The sequence below is a fragment of the Patiria miniata genome, unplaced genomic scaffold (assembly GCF_015706575.1).
Source record: "Patiria miniata isolate m_02_andy unplaced genomic scaffold, ASM1570657v1 HiC_scaffold_2, whole genome shotgun sequence".
In the NCBI taxonomy this organism is placed as follows: Eukaryota; Metazoa; Echinodermata; class Asteroidea; order Valvatida; family Asterinidae; genus Patiria; species Patiria miniata.
In genome coordinates this window covers 9,783,869-9,802,390 of record NW_024037058.1, presented here as the reverse complement: position 1 = coordinate 9,802,390, position 18,522 = coordinate 9,783,869, and the positions used below count along the sequence as shown (strand labels likewise).

At 38.7% G+C, this 18,522-nt stretch overlaps 1 protein-coding gene across 1 annotated transcript; it reads left to right on the top strand.

Annotated features, from left to right (window-relative positions):
- Positions 1-16,939, top strand: LOC119726455 (transmembrane protein 243-like). Its single transcript, XM_038198158.1, has 6 exons — positions 1-152; positions 2,244-2,438; positions 4,322-4,372; positions 5,697-5,801; positions 8,735-8,899; positions 11,732-16,939. The coding sequence occupies exons 2-5, from the start codon at positions 2,379-2,381 to the stop codon at positions 8,882-8,884; spliced, it is 366 nt and encodes a 121-aa protein (XP_038054086.1). The 5' UTR covers positions 1-152; positions 2,244-2,378; the 3' UTR covers positions 8,885-8,899; positions 11,732-16,939.
- Positions 16,940-18,522: the final 1,583 nt, after the last annotated feature.

Below are 18,522 nucleotides of genomic sequence, written 5' to 3'. Positions count from 1 at the left end.
ATGTCAAAAATAAACCATCAACTTCAGTACACAGGTTTCTGGGAACCGCGTAGTGTAAAGCATGTGACGTTTATATGAAAACTCCCCATCTGGTTCTCGTAGTTCTGAGTTAAATTTAGCTTCTGCGATATTATTGTCCCGACTGTCATGAGGTAAGGAATTTCCATACATTTATGGTGACATTTTTCCAAGAAAATTAGTCAACTGTTAGCGTTAGGTTCATTATTGTTTATATTGTCGCCAATTTACGAATGGTCCAATTTTCGGACGCTCGATCGACTACGGTACCAAGGCCTCGTCCCCAGTGCTTACATTATTTCCAACGGTTACACCTCTATGTTCCGACACCCCTATGTTCCGACTGCACATATTCCTATTCCTATGCCTAACCCTAACCCTAACCCTAACCCTAACCCTGACCCTAACCGGGAGTACACAGTCTTATGTGAGTGTTGTCGGAACATAGGGGTGTCTAGCCCGACTGCGTCTGGCCGTACAGTACTATCGCAAGCTCTGTAGTACGGCCAGACGCTGAATGCTTCCAAAAAGACTGAATTTTTTTGGCCGCTGATGTAGCGATTTTGCTACATCTTTTGATCGAGATTATCTTTTCATCCAGGACAAACATTTCCACAGTTAAGGTTCTTAGTCGTAGAGCAACTCATACCTTTTCGAAAAAACGTTCTTTGGTCTCAATATTTTCATCCATCTGGCCAAAAGACGACTTTCAGTCATCATCTTCCACAAATATCGTCCCGAAAATGCTCCCCCATGCGATTTCAAAATGGCGGCCGCGCTGTAACTCATGAATATGCATGAAAAGTCTGTGACGTATGATCTCGTGTTTTTGGACGTGAGTGCGGCGGCGCCGTACGTACATGTACGTACATGTACATTACTTGTAGACAACAGCCCAGTACAACAGCCCAGTACGTGCATGCACCACAATGTACGTCCGCGCGGCGGTGTGCATGCACGTACTGGGCTGTTGTCTACAAGTAATGTACATGTACATATATGTACGTACGGCGCCGCCGCACGCACGTCCAAAAACACGAGGTCATACGTCACAGATTTTTCATGCATAATCATTAGTTACAGCGCGGCCGCCATTTTGAAATCGCATGGGGGAGCATTTTCGGGACGATATTTGTGGAAGATGATGACTGAAAGTCGTCTTTTGGCCAGATGGATGAAAATATTGAGACCAAAGAACGTTTTTTCGAAAAGGTATGAGTTGCTCTACGACTAAGAACCTTAACTGTGGAAATGTTTGTCCTGGATGAAAAGATAATCTCGATCAAAAGATGTAGCAAAATCGCTACTTCAGCGGCCAAAAAAATTCAGTCTTTTTGGAAGCATTCAGCGTCTGGCCGTACTACAGAGCTTGCGATAGTACTGTACGGCCAGACGCAGTCGGGCTAAGGGGTGTCGGAACATAGAGCAGTCACCTTTCCAACCGTGTTTCCAATAGTAAACCCTGGATAGTAAACTTTCTTCCTGTATCCTGATTTGATATCGCAATTGGCTAGTAATGGATTTTTATCATGTACTTGGTGTTGTTATTCACAACGTGCAGTACGTGTTTTCACGATCATTCGTCCATGCCTTCTCAAAAACATTCCTTTCCTTTTCCAATTTGTTCATATTAATATGAAATGTGATACTGCATGTTGTCTCGATAAGATCGTAACAGTTTAATTAAATAAATCGCGTTTTCGTAACTCACGCTGTGCTCGCGCTGCGACGAATTGACTCTGTTTTTACCCCAGACACCGCATACAAAAACGAACGATAATGTAACGCACATGCAGGCACCAGACTATTCCTCATTTGCATACGTGTTCAAAAATCTTGCACATGCAAATGATCCAATACCAGGGTGAGAGAGCAGGTAGTGATGGGCGCGTACTGCTCGACACCCTGGGGTCGAGGTTGCTATGGTACTGCTGGGCCTAGCCCCAATAAATGGCCAATTTACTGGACTACCTCCGTAAATAAAGGCCACACTTCCACCATGTACAAAAACATGACGAACTTTGTCAAATTTTGATTTTCACATTTAGGCTTAGTTTGTAGTTTATTTTTGATTGTGTACTAAAATAAAGCCTATTGGGCTTTTATAGTTTCATATCCTAGATTTTGAAAGTGCTACATGCAGAACTTCATTAATTAACAAAATGGTCCTAAAATTTGGGTTTCCTGTTTTTGACTCACCCTGTACATGTACACTACATATTAAGCCTCAACTGTTGTTGACGTCGTTATTGTGAACTGGAAAGAATGAGTGCCAAGCTTCATGAAGGAAAGGACTATTATTAAGAGAGCAGGCATACTGAGTTGAAAAGCCAGGTGGTGTTACTACATATGAATGAACCATGAGTTACTACGAGAATGATGCCGTGCAGACTCCTCTATTTGGAGAAAGACAAACCAGGGTAAGACCTTAAATCCAGCTCTTGGTTCCTTATGTGTGAACATTTTAGCAAATTTTGGCAAAGTTGGATTTTTGTGTCAAAAACTTACTCTCTTGAAGATGCCAGATATGGAAAATGGTTTACATTTGGAGGCAATCTTCATTTTGTCAAGTGCTACATTGGAGTGAGCTGAAATCTTCAGGGGATTCCTTCCTGGGCTCTTGAACTTTCGTGTGAACACTTCGGCAAACTTTGCAAGTTGGATTATTGGGTCAAAAGTTGAATTTTTTTATGATGCCTGATATAGAAAACGTTTTCAATTTGTTGGCATTTGGTTAATGACAACTTTTTTCACTGGATTAATTAATTTAACATTGAAACTGATATTGTAGTCAGCTGAACTCTTCAAGGGATTCATTTCTGGACTCTAGGCACATTTCATCAATTTTTGGGCAGATTTTGTGAAGTTGGATTTTGGGGTCAAAAATTGATGACCGCGTATATATGGAAAACTGTTTAAATTCGGGACATTTGGGTAAAAAATTGAAATGTTTGTTTTCTCCCCGGATCCTGACTGTAGTGAGCTGAAATCTCTCAGGAATTCATTTCTGGCCTCTACTCACCTTGTGTGAACATTTGACTGAATTTCGTGAAGTAGGATTTTTGGGCCAAAAATCAGTATTTTTGATGACCGCTGATATGGAAAACTTTTTTCGATTTGGGACATTTGGGTAAAAAACTAAATGGTTTTTTTTCTCCCTGGATCTTGACTGTAGTGAGCTGAAATCTCTCGGGAATTCATTTCTTGCCTCTCCTTACTCTGTGTGAACATTTGACTTAATTTCGTGAAGTTAGATTTTTGGGCCAAAAATCAACTTGTTTTTGATGACAGCGGATATGGAAAACTTTTCAGATTTGGGACATTTGGGTTAAAAACTAAAGTATTTGTTTCTCCCTGGATCCTGACTGTAGTGAGCTGAAATTTCTTGAAACTTCATTTCTGGCCTCCAACCACCTTGTGTGAACATTCGACTTAAACATCATTTTCGAGTTTGGAGTCATTAAATCAGCTATTCTGAGCTATAGAATCGTATACATGTAGGCTGCAATATTGATAAGGAGATGAAAAAGTGGGAGACAGTTCCGGGCACTCTGTGGTGTGATCTAATGCAATTTCTGACCAATTTAACCAATTTCTTTTAGCAAAAGATTACCATTTAAACATCATTTTCAAGTTTGGAGTCATTGAATCAGCTATTTTGAGCTATAGAATCATATATAGGCTACAATTTTTATTCGGAGGTAAGCAAAGGAGCAGGGTACAAACGATACATGACATCTCCCCACTTTAAAAAGTGGGTGAACTTGTATTTTGAATAATCAGCTTCTTTGGGTTGCCTTTGTTTAATAGTTTTTTTTTCTAAATTATAGGTGTCCTGGCTTTAAGTAGTCTCAGGGTAAGCAAGGAATGTACCCTAACCCAGCTCAATCCAACATGACCCATTTCTTTTACATATATGTCCATTTGGTCATGTTGGATGGAGCAGTAAACCTCAAGTATATATTTCTGTTGATCTGTCAACTGAATTAAAAAAAAATTCAGAGTGGGATTCTGTTGGGTCTGTTGGATCCAGCAGCAAACAGAAAGTAAGGCACAGTTGGATTCTGTTGGATTGAGTGTGCCAGTCATTATATTTTCAGGTAACCAACAACTTGGCTAGTTGGGTTGTGTTGGACTGTGTTGGATTGAGCAGGCAGTAACCGTTGGACTGTGTTGGATTGAGCAGGCAGTAACTGTCGGACTGTTGGATTTAGTAGTGTAGTCCTGGGAACTACTTTTGGGTTTATTAAAGACTGTTAAATCAAATTTTTGAATTTCGTGGGTTTTTTTTTCTTTCCTGCAGGACCGAGTCATAAATCTGTCACTAGGAGTCGTTACAGCTATTCTAGTAACAGTGAGTACAATTTAAAAAAAATTTTATTGGGGAATTTTATCGGTACCATCTGTCGATGGGGGTGCTGTATAAAACCGAAGGTAATGCACACCAACAGACAATATGTGGTGCTTTTCAGGGGATACATGCGTGAAATTAAAAAAAGGCACCCAGCACAGCCAATTTCACTAAAAAGGGCACAACTTCTTTTTAAAAAGGGTACTTGTTAAGGAAAAAAAAGGACACTTCTTATAAAAAAGGGCATTCTTTATAAAAAAAAATTGAGGGCGGGGGGTTTAAACGCTGGTGAAGAAGGGGATTTAAATGGAAAAGGGCAGTCTGTACCAAATATTGGGAGGGTAAATACCAAGTCGTCCTGGACAAGTTGTCCAGTCCTAATTAAAGTCACAAGTACTTCAATGAACTGTGTCACACATGTTCAGTCAGTGCAACTGTTCCAAATCATCGACAGTTCCGGATCACTTGATGAAATGAGAATTAATTCAAGGCCGGGTAACCAAACTTTTTTTTTTCGAGACATTGTCTTCACCAATTCGAAGGTCTATCATTTTGCAATTGTCGGGGAAAAGAAGTTTTGGAAATGGCTCAAAGATTACCCACGATCCAGTTCGGCAAATGCTTGTTTTGCTGACCTAAGAAAGGAAGTGCGTAAAGGCAAAAATCTGGGTTCCTCTAGAACGTACATGTATGGCCAGCATGTATCGTTTTTTTCCTAAACTGTATCAGGTTTTCTTGTTTTCTCTCTCAAAATAACCTTAGGTATCACTGAGTAATAATGCTTGTGGCATGTGAATTCAATCAAAAATGTTGCCGTAGTTGCCGAAACATTTGTATCCCTGCGTGCAACAGTTGCCTATCACCCATGCACACGATGAATTTTGTATACAATTTACATGCTACGGCGTGACACACATGTGTGATGAATTTGTACATGTACCACGTAGCACACAGTGTGAGTGATCTAGAAGTGTCGAGGGTTCAGTCCTGTACAAAAGCCGTGATTTCTTTCCCTCTATGTTGAGTCTGTGTGAACATATTTGTTTTAAACATATTTGTTTTAACTTGAAGAAGAGGAATTTTACTATGAAATGATGTCACTGGTACACAGAAACTCCAAACATTGACTGGTGTTCAGTGTTTGTATAAAACGTGATCCAGAACGGTCGCACTGACTGTAGTCAATCAGTGCGACAGTCACAACACTTGAAATCTTGTCCCTTGGTCACATAATACATGTAGACTGAATGACAAGGCATTTACCATTGCTGGCCTACCGGTACATTGTGGAATAATTCCTATTTTTGTTCATATTTCTTTTCTTCAGGTCACGCTTGTCAGTGCTTTCATTTTTCCTGACTGGCCTCCCTCCATTGTCAACATTGCCTTTGCGTTTGTAATCGTCTTAGTTTGTGGAGGAAATCTTCTATTGGTAATTATCTCTTGCTGTTAAGTAAATATGTGTTTTAAACAGTGATTTCAGTAATGGTTGAGTCTTTTGTTCTGGACCATCACTATTTATTTTGACATTGTGCCGCTCGTTCGTGAAGCGATACAGTGGAGAATGTTTCCCTGAAATTTTCAGCCGCCGGTGCACATCGCATGCACGTGGCTTGTTGCCGGCTACACAGAGCAGTCACGCACGCTATACCACATGATATGGACAGAATTGGCCAGTTTCCCGTCAAGACTAACGTTGTACATAGTGGTCAGCACGACTTAAATTCCCCATTATTTTTAAGAACCATTCACCTTAAAATATTTTTTTTACATTAAAGGGAATGTACATCATTGGCTTTTGTTGTAATTTTCAGAAATGAACTATTTGAGGGGTTAGTATAATAGATCAAATATTGTTACACTAACATGTTTGAAGTTTTGTGCTCGAAAATGCCGGAAAAACCAAGAAAAACAAAAATGTTCAAGCAGTCTGGTTCCCTGACTCCACTAAAGATGAAATAGATCAATATTTATAGATGCCGGAAAATTGTAAGGTAAGGGAACCTGTCTAGCCTGCCTGCACCCGTTCATGAACATGTAACCAATAGCAAACTAAATTTGGACTGAAAAAATGGTAAATTTGGATCAGTAGTTGAAAAATAGTTAGGTTTTTCCAACGGTGGTCGGCCGACCATCGTTGGAAATGTATACAAAAATACTATTTTCTAGAAAATGACTTCACACCAGGTGCCATAATTTTACAGGATGCTTCATACTCTCATTCACCAACATCCTAGTAAAGTATTTCGTAAAAACTTGGTAGTTTTATTTTTCGATGTTTACAAATGTTGTATATTCCCTTTAAGTAAGGCAAGTTTCTATTATTTTGGGGCCAGTTGTGAGAGCTTTCATGGCGCAAATGAAAACAATTCTGGCTGAAAATGGTTTGAACACTCTAGTCAATCAGCACTAAACAAATGTGCAAAATACACAAATCTTGTGACCTACAGACCCTATTTTTGAAAGGCTTGTAATCAGAAGCAGAGCTTTTTTTTTGGGGGGGGGGGGGCCTAATGTAATACTATTAGCAGATTGGCTGCCTTTGGAGAGAGACATGCATCAGTACATTTTGTATACATTTCTGGACATCATCATCAGAGCCAGAAAAACAATGCTTTACTCTTCGAATGATTGTCATTGCTTCAAGTTATGATTTTTTGTGTGTGTTCGGGGCTTAATCAATTTTCTATCTTAAATAAATTAATTACTAAAACGTAAAAAAAAAATAGAAAATATTTCTTATACACTTTATCAGTGTTACGGAACCATTTGCCCGACGGATCTTCCTGTTTTAATTTCTGTGAAGATTTCAAGGGCATTTTGCACCGCAGTTCTATAGAAGGGCAACAAAATTAACCTTTTAATGATCCAAAATGCCACAAAATGCCAAAATCATTTTGAAGCTTTATTCTGTATTTTATTGCAATTTAGTTTATTTCTGTTCAACAGTTCAGCTGACTTTTTTAAATTAAGGCCAAAAAAAAAAATAAGTCGGTCTCTGGTCAGCGCGCGCGTCGATTTTAAGCATGCGCGTCGATCTTTTTTTTTCCCAAAATGGTCCGCGGTAGCTCCAACAGTGCCCTCTATTTCCGCACCTCCTCAATTATTTTTACCAAAGAGCACCAAGGAATGGGAAATTGCACCAAGGCAAATGATCAAAGCACCAAGGCAAATTATGAAGGACACCAATGTACATGTGGACACCAAAAAAGCAAAATAGTACCCACCTTGTCTGTACAAGCCAAGCTTGAAGAAAAAAAAAAAAAAGCCGCGTGGCCGCGTCAATTCCGGAACTTTGGTCTGACCAGAGACCGAATATTTATTTTTTTTGGCCTAATAAGGATTAGTTGATAAGTACACCTGTCCGAGTCTGTCTGACAAAATGATGTTTAGAGCCAATTTCCTCTATAGCAGATAAGTAGTATTAATATAGGTTTTCCGGGCCAATTTTCAGTCTGAATTTGAGAATCGCTACCAGAGCATTCGATTCCATTTCAGTTCAATCAATTAAGTGATTGAGAAGCACATTTCGTTTAAGTCCATTCAGATTCGTGTACAAGACTTCTGTTTCGCTTTTAGAGGGCGATTTTTAAACATTCACCAATCAATTTCCCTTTTAGTTTAATGCCATCGGCACCAGATGCAATTAGGGGTTTCTGTTTCATTAACCGTCAATCAAATTAGCTGTACATGAAATCAATTTAGAAAAGGTATGCTTGCGTAAATAAATGCGCAGGTAACGTAATTGGCCGTCTGTTTCCAAGAACCGAATGCACGGACAATGAAAACGTTTAAACTTTCGTTGAATTGAAATAGGATTCAAGACGTTCAAATTCAGATGAAAATGAATCACCTATTTTCAGAAGTGAATGAACATTTCAGGAAATTGGCCAGGAAAACCTATATCTTTTTTGGAAATCATTGTAGTTACTACATGTAACTGGAATATTTTATAACAATTTAAATCCACTTTATGTTTATAACTTTTATTAGGCCACAAAAAAACAAATAGTTCTACTTCCGATTACACGCCATTTGAAAATAGGGTAAGTAAGTAAGGTATTTTTTTTCTTTTTTGTTATGTTGATCATATGCAGGTGTCTGCATATAGTCAAGGGTCAAATGTAATACTTGATGATTTTTTTTTTAAATTTTTCTCATTCCCCCCCCCCCCAATAAAAATAGGGTAGGGGCTGTCAAAATAGGGTAGGTAGGGTGCCCGGAAGTAGAACTATTAATTTATTTGGCCTGATGTACATGTACATGGTTGAATTGTCCAAACATATGTCTGACGCCATGGAACTGCCCAGATAATTTCGATCCGGTAAGTTCCATATTTTTATCGTCTGTTCTATTTTCCTGCAGATATACTGGTACAGAGAGGGGGACGTAGCACCCAAGTTCCGCGGTCTGATCTACTACAATGCTGCCACTGTCTTATTCCTGTGTGTCTGTGCGAACTTGTATATTCACGAAGTTGAAAAATCGCCAAAAACTCCCTCCACGACTTGCTAACTGACAATATTTGCGGTGAGTGGTATTGCATATTTGCTTGGTGTTTATTGCACTTTGCATTTATGTATTTGGGGAATGTCATATTTAAGTGTCATTGATGTGAGTGTTGTTGGATGAGCTAGTAAGGGCGTGCATGGGAGCCTGGTTCCCCGAATACCCATGCATAGCTGCCAACTAGTACGATTTTTTCGTAATTATTACGAATTGTTTGTTAAATTTCGAAAATACGATTTGCCACTAAAACATTACGAATTTCCCATTTTCTACCTAACAAAAAAAAAATACTTGTAAAGTATCGTTTTTGACCGAAAACTTCTGGCGAAATGTCCCGATAATGGATGGACTGGTGACAAGTCTAATAAGAATGCAGTCAAGCACCTGATAGACATCAATGCAGTGTGCGCAGTGGAGTACTTGAGGACCAGACTGAAAATATTTTTCAATGGTGTGTCATTTGTGTGCATCTCGTGGATGTGTGGTTGTGTGTACTGTATGTGAGTACTTTTCAGTGACGATCGTGAGCACATTTAGTCGCTTATTGCCGGGATGAGACCCATCAGTGCGAGATTTTAATCGTGGAATTTAATAAGAGTATGGTTGGAATAATTGGTAATAGAGTTTGAGTTTGTCACAACGGACAGAAAAGATAAATCAGCATGCGTTTGCAAGGTATGTTGGCGGCAGGGGGGGGCGGAAGGGGTAACGCCCTCAACGTTGAAATTGATCTCATTTCCCCCTCGCAACGTGGGCAGTTCGAAGCTCCGTCGTTAACGCACGTAGCTCCGTGCACATGTATTTACACGGAACCGGGTGCTCGCGAGGGGTCACGTACGTATACATCAACATCTGGTGCGCGTGCCGGTGCAGCGCTGAGTAAATGGCAGAAACCATTTTCTCAAACAAACCCTGGAAAAAACTGTCAAATATCTAGAGGATGTACGGAGCGATTTTTGTGAAACTTCCAGGAACAAAAGATCAATCCTTAAAAATTACGATCAGAGAAAAAAATCAGAGGATGAACGATACAATTTTTCAAATTATGTCGATATTTGTAGCCGTTTCAGGGGAGACATTTTGTAATGAATTTCCCACCTAGACACATTCAAAGCAGTTAAGCACGTTGATCCTGGCATTAATCAATCACAAATGTTCGCTAATGTTTTTACGCATTTTTATATAAATTAAGCAATCGTATCAATTGGAATTACTCGTTGAACCTATGCTGTCATGTTTTCAATGCTGAAAGAGAGAGCATTTCAACATTAAAAATGGTTTCCTTTTTTTTTAAACAACGCTCACCTGTTTTAAAAATGGAATGTATACAAAGAGAATAGTCCGCGATTTTTTGGTCTGGAACCCAGACCCCTTCCGCCCCCCCCCCCCCCCCCCCCCTGGTTGGCGGGATATTTCTATTGCAGACGTTGGCCCTAAATCATTGTGTGTAAAAACATGATACGAACTCGAAACTCCACATCGATAGCATGCATCTCCAAAAAAATATGCGCACATGTTATTGTTGGTATTATTTATTTGACTTCAACAAACAAATACAGACATTAAAACAAAATTAATTCAATTTTTTATTTTTTTTAATTTTTTTTATTTTTTATTTTTTTTTTAATTATCTTTTGGCCTACAGTACATTATTCAAGAACAAGAAGGGTATTAACATGTATGTGTACATGTAAACCATGTACCTGTACTCGATGTTGGTAAAGCTTTTGATAAAACGAGAAGTTGAAAATGACCGCGCGGGTTGATTACTAATTGGGATTTTGAAAAGTTGGCAGCTATGCCCATGCCCTGATGTCAGGAACCGGTTCCAGATTATGGGATAGGGCACCCGTAACTAACTTTACAAATCACTCAGGAACTTTTTAGAAAGTGACCAAAAAAAATCGTTTTGAATGCCATTCGTCTTTGTGGGGAATTTTCAAAATGAAAACAGGCTACATGGAAAACCAAAACAGATGTGATGGTTATGATGCATTTTAACACGCTCGTGAAAGTTGCACTTTGCACCATATAACATGTAATTAAAGCTGTAAAGCCCTTCAGACAATATCCAGGATTTGGTGTTGGTGTTAATCTCAATAGTGTACCTTGTTTCCGTACTACCTCTTAATGCACACCACTACAGGGCGAGTCCAAAAAAACCGAAACCCAAATGTTGGGACCATTGTTTTAGGGAAGTTCTGCATGTAGCATTTTCAAAATCTAGGATATGAAAGTCCAATTCATAAGCTTTCTTTTAATACAAGAATCATTCAAATCACTTATGTACTTTTCATGTTATGGAATTTTAAACACAACCACCATTTTAAGGTTCTGTCCACGGATCACCAAAAAGGTGTGCGCTCTTCTAGCAAAAAGAAAACAATTCACACACATCACTATGTGATTTGTTTTTCATTTTGCTGAAAGAACCCTGAACTTTTTTGGCGATCAGTGGACAGAACCTTAAAACGGTGCTTGTGATTAAAATTCCGTAACTTAAAAAGTACATGAGTGATTTGAATGATTCTTGTACTAAAAGAAAGCTTTGTTAATGTTGCTTGCATCGTGACTTTGGGCTTGATCCCTGGCTGTGGCATACAGGTTTATAGCTTCATAGTAGCGCCCCTTGAACTAAGACATTGACAAAAAGGGGAACCGCCAACACAAGGCTGGATAGCTCAGTTGGTTGAGCACCAGAACGGCAATCCGGAGGTCGCAGGTTCAAACTCAGCTCCAGCCAATTTCTTTGTTCAGTCAATTTAAAATTGGATGACATCATTCCCTAAAATATGTAAATTATGTCAAATTGATGACAAGGAGTTTCCTTCTGTTTTCTTTATCTTCAAACAGAAACTCGACAGAAGATACATGTAGGATCCAATGTGTTACACATATGAGCATTGATTGAGTTGATATCAGAACTCGCTTTGGTTCAAAGTCTATTCTTTTCTGATTTTTAGCAATGCGTGTAGGTACCATCATTGCTTACATCAATAAGATCAGGCAAGCCGAGTGAAGTTAGCCCCACACCAGTCTATGGGCCTCATGCATGAGTCGGCCATATTGAATTGAAAGTGAGGTCATATCTTCATTATTTGGAGCTTATGAAGAGAAGTTAAAGCAAGTAAATTACTAATTAATTCAAGTCTGCTTCAAGGAATCATTTAAAACTTGTAATTAAACATTCCCTAATGTTTTAAGCCAGATTTAACAAAAACAATGTCATTATTGAAACAAGGCTGCATAAATAGTCTGGCGCCATCCAATTCAACAGTTAAAAATTTATGAAGTACATTCAGGGAACTTGACAAAAATGGCCAGCTCGTGCATAAGGCCCATATAGCACGAGTGGCAGTCGGTCAATGAAATACATACAATGAGGACACTAGGCTATGCAGAGTGTACAAATTCTATTCAACTGCTTCAGTGCATCTGTCCATTGGAAGTCTTTCATGCATCTGGTCTACACAATGGGCTGGATGTAGCCCATTCGCTGGCATTATAATGGAGTAATCCTATACAATAACACTGCCCGGTTGCTTCATGTAACAGTCAGTCAGTGAGGAAGGTATGCTTGGGAACACTTGGCTGGACCTCTTCGACAAGCACAAAAACAAATCAATGATTCTAATATGTTTTTCCAAGGTTTTTCTGAGTTACATGTACTCTGCCTTAAAAACAATTGAGTGCTAATGAGAAGTGATAGGTGTGGGGTGAAGATAGGTGTGCTGTCCCCATCAATACTTCCACTGAACAATAGAAAATGGCCATTGATATTTTGGGGGCCAAAAATGCCGTACCCATCCTTCTCCCTGATTCACCCATAACATGTAGGACAAAGTGACCGTGGAAAGGTCATGTGCGGCAAGGATGTAAATTCTCCTACAATTGCCTGATTCAGGGTTATTTTCCCCGAAGTATCTCTAAAATATTCATTTATACCATACGTGTGTGTATGATTTTCTTTATACATGTATCTCAAATTTCAGGCAAAAATGTCATAGTCATTTACCTGCTGCTCCCTGCTTGTGTAGCAGTGGTTTTTGTGTAGCGATTGGTGGGTGGGGCATTATGGGTGCAACCCCCCCCCCCCAACTTTTCCCAAAAGTGAAGAAGAAAAACAAGACCAAAAGCAATTAAGGGATATGAAGTTTACATCAACATAAAAGTAGAAACTACCTCAAAGTGGCTTAAAAATAAACAGACATATCAATGTATGTTTGTGTCATGAACAGTGCCCCCTTTGGAAAATTACGGCAACCTCTCCCCCCCCCCCCCCCCTCATGTCTCCATGCTGTTATTGACAAAGGCTTGACAGACTGTTCTATGTGTATGCACCATTGCCAATCAAATTGGTACAGTGGCAATTTACATGTGACTTAATTACTTTAAAACCCTCCTACTATTTAAGAGGTCACAAACGGTCAACACTTTCTTCCTCACCTCCTGGCACACTGTGTACAAACCAATGGGGGTCTTGACCAATATTGACCCAAGTAATAACAAGACTGACAATGCATGTTTCCATAGGAGGGTTTTAATGAGAATTTGGCAGATGAGGCTCGGTGCCAAAATGTTTTTTTTTATTGTGGAGAAGAATTTTAAAAGGAGAATATTTATAGCAAGTTTTCCATGTTTTTTTCACTCAAAACTGTTACTTCCACATGGAAATTAAACACGCCTGAATTGTCAATGTTGGGAAATATTTCAAGTGCTCTTTTCAAAGATCCTTCTTTCAATTTGTATCAAATATGTTCACTTACATACTCTTTATTTCCATATCTTTGGTCTAAATGAAATCATGTTTTATGTTCAACTTTGTGTGTACTGTATGATGTATTAATACATACACAGTGGTTCATTCGTTTTTATGCAATGCCTTAATTTGCGGTCTATTATATTAAATTTCTTTGTAAATGTATATATTTCAGATATATTTTAATTTGCAAACTTTAAAATCACGTCTTATATTGTACTAAATGTGCATGTACATGCCAACTGTTGTTGTTTAACAAAAACAAATGCACACAACATATCCTTATGATTTTAAAAGTTTGAGCCTTGCAGTATTTGAAATTGATTTATGTAGCTTGAAAATTCAACCACGAAGTGTTTGAATACAAAGGGAATTTTCTTTGACAGAAATGTGCAATTTCTTTTATTGTTATGAGACGATATAATAGCCTAGAGTAGGAACTGCATATGTGCCATTCGTTGATAATAGAAAGTGTTAAAGTTAGAGGATCTAATCTTCAACCACTGGAGAGGTTTCCTCTTAAGGCAAAGACTTTGATGGGATAGAAATACCAGGTTCTCCCAATTGTATGGTTTATTTGTTTCAAGACACCCCGGACGATCAATATATTTGCAATATGGCAGCATTTATTTTGTATTTTAAAACAAATGATCCTTCAGGCAAGTTAAAAAATAATAATTTCTCGAAAGGAGGAGGCTGTTACAACTGATAATGATGATAACCAACGGATAACGTATCACCAACCGATAATGTAACAACAATTGACCGATACTGTATCACTAACAGATAATGTAACGCAAATAATACCGATAGTGTAGTAAATGTAATAAAGTATCGGTCAATTTGTGTTACAGTATCAGTAAACCGATAATGTGAAAAAAATTGACTGTTAGTGAAGTAAGATTTACTACACTTTCAGTCAATTTTTGTTACATTATGGGTTAGTGATACAGTATCGGTCATTTTTTGTTACATTATCGGTTGATGATAGTTATCCTTTTGTTATTATATTATCAGTTGTAACAGAGGCTTTTCTTCACAAAGATGGTGAATTTCCCTAGATGGCAGATGGATTCGTCCATTTCTCATTTTGCTGATACATGTACTTAGGTGTTCAAAGAGTTTTTACCCATTCTTCCAGATTTTGAAAACTGCATACCTAAGCTACAAATTTGCTGGAAACAAATAAAAAGACAAAAACCAGATACATGTACTTTGAATTACACATGGATGTTTGGACACATGGATGGAAATGTCCACAAAGATTTACGTAGCTGTAAGAAAAAAAGGTGATCATGTGTTACAAATATAATATACTTAGTAGAAAATCTCAGTGTGATGCCAAACTGTCCTGTCACTCCTAAGAGTCTTCGCTGTTCTATGAAGTGAAAAAAAAAAAAAAAAAATCTGGAATTTCTTTTTATTTTGAGTATTAATTTAGTGCATTATGAACTTCAGTACAGAGTCGACTCGTTCCTTAGGTGATTTTCGATACATTTATTTTTATTATTTTTTTTTTAAATTTATTTTTTAATGTTTGCATAAAAAGTTTAACATACTGATATTAAGATATGTGACAGAGGGGTACCCCCCAACCTCCTATACACACCTTACACCATTGTTACCTAACACATCCACGTATAGATCTCAAAAGAATTCGTGAGATTCTGGTAACACAATGACCAACACAAAAGAGGGGGGGGGGGTCCCTCTGTCACATATCGTGATATCAGAATACAATGCAGTGTCGTAAAAGTTACTGTAGTGAATGTGGATCAGACCTACATGAACGTTTCTTCCAGAACTAGGTTTGTGGTAGCACTGTATAAATCAGTTTGGTGCTAAAAGGTCCTTATACATGTACATCACTCCGAGGATTGCTGGCAAATGCCCACAGCTTAGATTTTAGGCCTTAAAAAATTAGTTTTTTTATGTCATTGTCAAAGCAGCTTCTGTTCATTGAAAAATTGCATCTAGTAAGTAAGAAGAGCGTTCTACTTTTGGCTGCTAAAGTTGACAATTCAAATAATTTTCTCTTAATAAATAAAGATCTTTTGGCTAAATTTTCCAATAAGGATCTGGATGTAATGAGACCTTGTGTCGGTTCCGATGGTTTGATATGATGTGTAGAACACATTTTGAATGTTCATTTTCATTTCAACCTCCGCGCTCTTAAAGCCTTCTTGAAGATAAATCCTTAGTGATCTTCGCTGGCGGCAATCGTGCATTTGCCCCAAGAAGGCGGAATTAATGGTCTGAACGTCGGTGGGGTCTTGAATCTTCTCAAAACCACTCAAGTCTAATTTCCACGGTGCTACCACAACCTCTTGTTGGAAACAGGTGCATGTATTACAATAATGGTAATTATGATTATACAAAGTCTAAAGACGATGTATAAAGTGAAAAAAAATGTATGTGAAATGCACGTTATGGTAAATCGTGGATTCAAAGTGATGTAAGTGGGGAACAGTTCGTCTGGCCAGCTGTGACCCGATCGCGACACGGTGGCTATCGGACATGGACCTCGACATATTTTGATTCGGTGTTGCACATACCATAGTGTCCCTTTCCCAATGCATATACAGAGTGGCAGTATGGCGCGTATTTACATCAAACCATGGCTTGTTCCCGAGACGTCAAACTCTCACCACTTCGCGCCGGTATTATTTTTGCCGAAAATTTCTATTTTTTGCAAAAGGCAAAATATTTGCCAGCCAACTTCTGATATGCAGCCAAACGCCAAAAATACTGATTCGCAAGAGTAATTTCAACAATATTTGTACGATATTTCTTGCCGAAACCTATACGTTTTAATACTCCGGGATGTGGACTGGAGCGTACATGGAAAAACAATAGGCCGTGCACGACGCCCAATAAAAGTTCAACACACTACCCGTCCCCACAGACTTCACAGACTTGGTGTGTTTGTGATGTGTACAAAAGACACGAGGGATTATTGTGTTCAGACGTCACCCGGAGGCGATTCGAGGCAATATTGACGTCTTAACCCGTCAGCCGTGCCTGTGATAACAAAAACCAAGCCAGTGCCTGTTATCACGTCCTCCGAAGCGAACTGGTTAATCGTGCCAAAATTCTTCACAAAGTATTGAGAAGAACGATTAAGAACTCGAATCCACCACTTACCGACGTGTCTATTTCTTCAACATAAGCACTGAAATGTATATGTACGATACATGTATACTCAAACTAAAGACGTATCGTGTAAAAGAAAAAAAAATATCTGTAAATTTGAAATGTAATGTGAAATGTACTATACGAATAAAATTATGAAAACACTTTTATTTGAAATGTTCCTTTTGATTTTGTAGATTTTGTAAAAAAATGAAGAATATACCCAAATATGGGAATAAATATATACTCGGCAGGGATTAACAAATTATGCAAATTACAATGTAAGGTATATTTGGGTCAAAATTAAGGGTGGCATGCACCTACATTTTCTTCTCCATCCTTTGACTGATGATCTGACATGGTTGCCTGCTATTACCAAAAATGCCATCCAAAGTGTAATACATGTATTCTACGTTGGCTGGTCTAGGAAGAGAAGGCCGTTTCCTCTTGAAGATTGCACCTTCGCAGAAGAACCTTAGTTTTGCATTCAAGATGCTCATTTGAAAACTGCATTATATTTAGCACCATATCCCGGAAGGAAGTGTGAACATTTAATGTGATTTTTTTGTGCCTTTTTTTTAATAGCAGAGAGCATTATGTTGGACATGCAAAAAAAATACAAAAATATACCATGTAAATTCTTTTTTTCATGTAAATAAATTTACATTAAGTACACTCGCAATTCCTTACCTCAGTGAGTACTGAATGACACATACTTTGAACTGAAAACAAAAACAGGAACAAAGGGGTATTATTGTTAGGCCCAGCGACCCTCAATCTTCGGGCGCCATTGACTTTCAATTTGTTGCTAGAACACCAATAACTTATCCTGCCGAAAGAAAGTAAACCGTATCAAAATATGCGTGACAGAAATACCGCAATGCATGGCCTCGTATAATAATGAAACCCTCTGTCACAGACATGCCTTGCGCCCGTGAATGGGCTCAAAATTACGCACTGAAGATATGAGAAATAATTATTTGGAGGAATTGTGCCTTTGATGATGAAGCATGAAATTTGGCATTGTTGTTAGAAGATACATGTTGTAGGATTTTGGCGGTGTAGGGCCTTCTCGGAAAATGCTGTTTTGTAAAATGGCGGCCATTTTTGTCACGGGGTTAATCTGCAATATGGCAAATGAGACGGATCCCCCCCCCCCCCCCCCCAAGTGCCCTGTGATTAGTCCGTGTCTGATGGATCATGCGCTGTCACGTGAATGTCACGTAAGACCAAAGAGTGACACGAAGCGAGGAAACAACTCAGAACAACTGGCTCAAATAATGTGAAATACTCACAAAGACTGCTCCAACAGCATCTACGCAGTAATATTTATTTATTTATTCCATTTCATGCCAGGCTGTTTTCCATTGTGGCCCTGCATGCATTCAAAACTATTTAAAAATGTAAGGTGAAGTTAAACTAAAAGTAAAAGGGAAAAGTATGTCGGGGGGCGCATGAAGTCATATGCTAATTATTTGTAATAGGGAAAATCCCGTACCCCTACAATAAGGATCTTTACAAACGCTCGCCTCATGTCAGCAGTGATACTGCGTTTTCTGTCTGTGTTGCCTTTGGGCGTATGGTCACCGTCTGAATTGAGCCTGGCCACTTTGCTTTGTTGTGTGTTCAATGAAGCGTGGAGTGACACATACCCAACAAAATCCACCTGCCCATTCAACCCCACACGTGAGTGTATAAAATCACGTAGGCCTTGTGGTGCACTTTCCCGGCCCGCTGATATACAAAACGTTGT

Coding starts and splice junctions, on each gene's coding strand:
- LOC119726455 (XM_038198158.1), top strand. CDS start 2,379: ATGAGTTACTACGAGAATGATGCCGTGCAGACTCCTCTATTTGGAGAA. Junction 2,439..4,321: donor TTGGAGAAAGACAAACCAGG/GTAAGACCTTAA, acceptor TCTTTCCTGCAG/GACCGAGTCATAAATCTGTC. Junction 5,802..8,734: donor GTGGAGGAAATCTTCTATTG/GTAATTATCTCT, acceptor ATTTTCCTGCAG/ATATACTGGTACAGAGAGGG.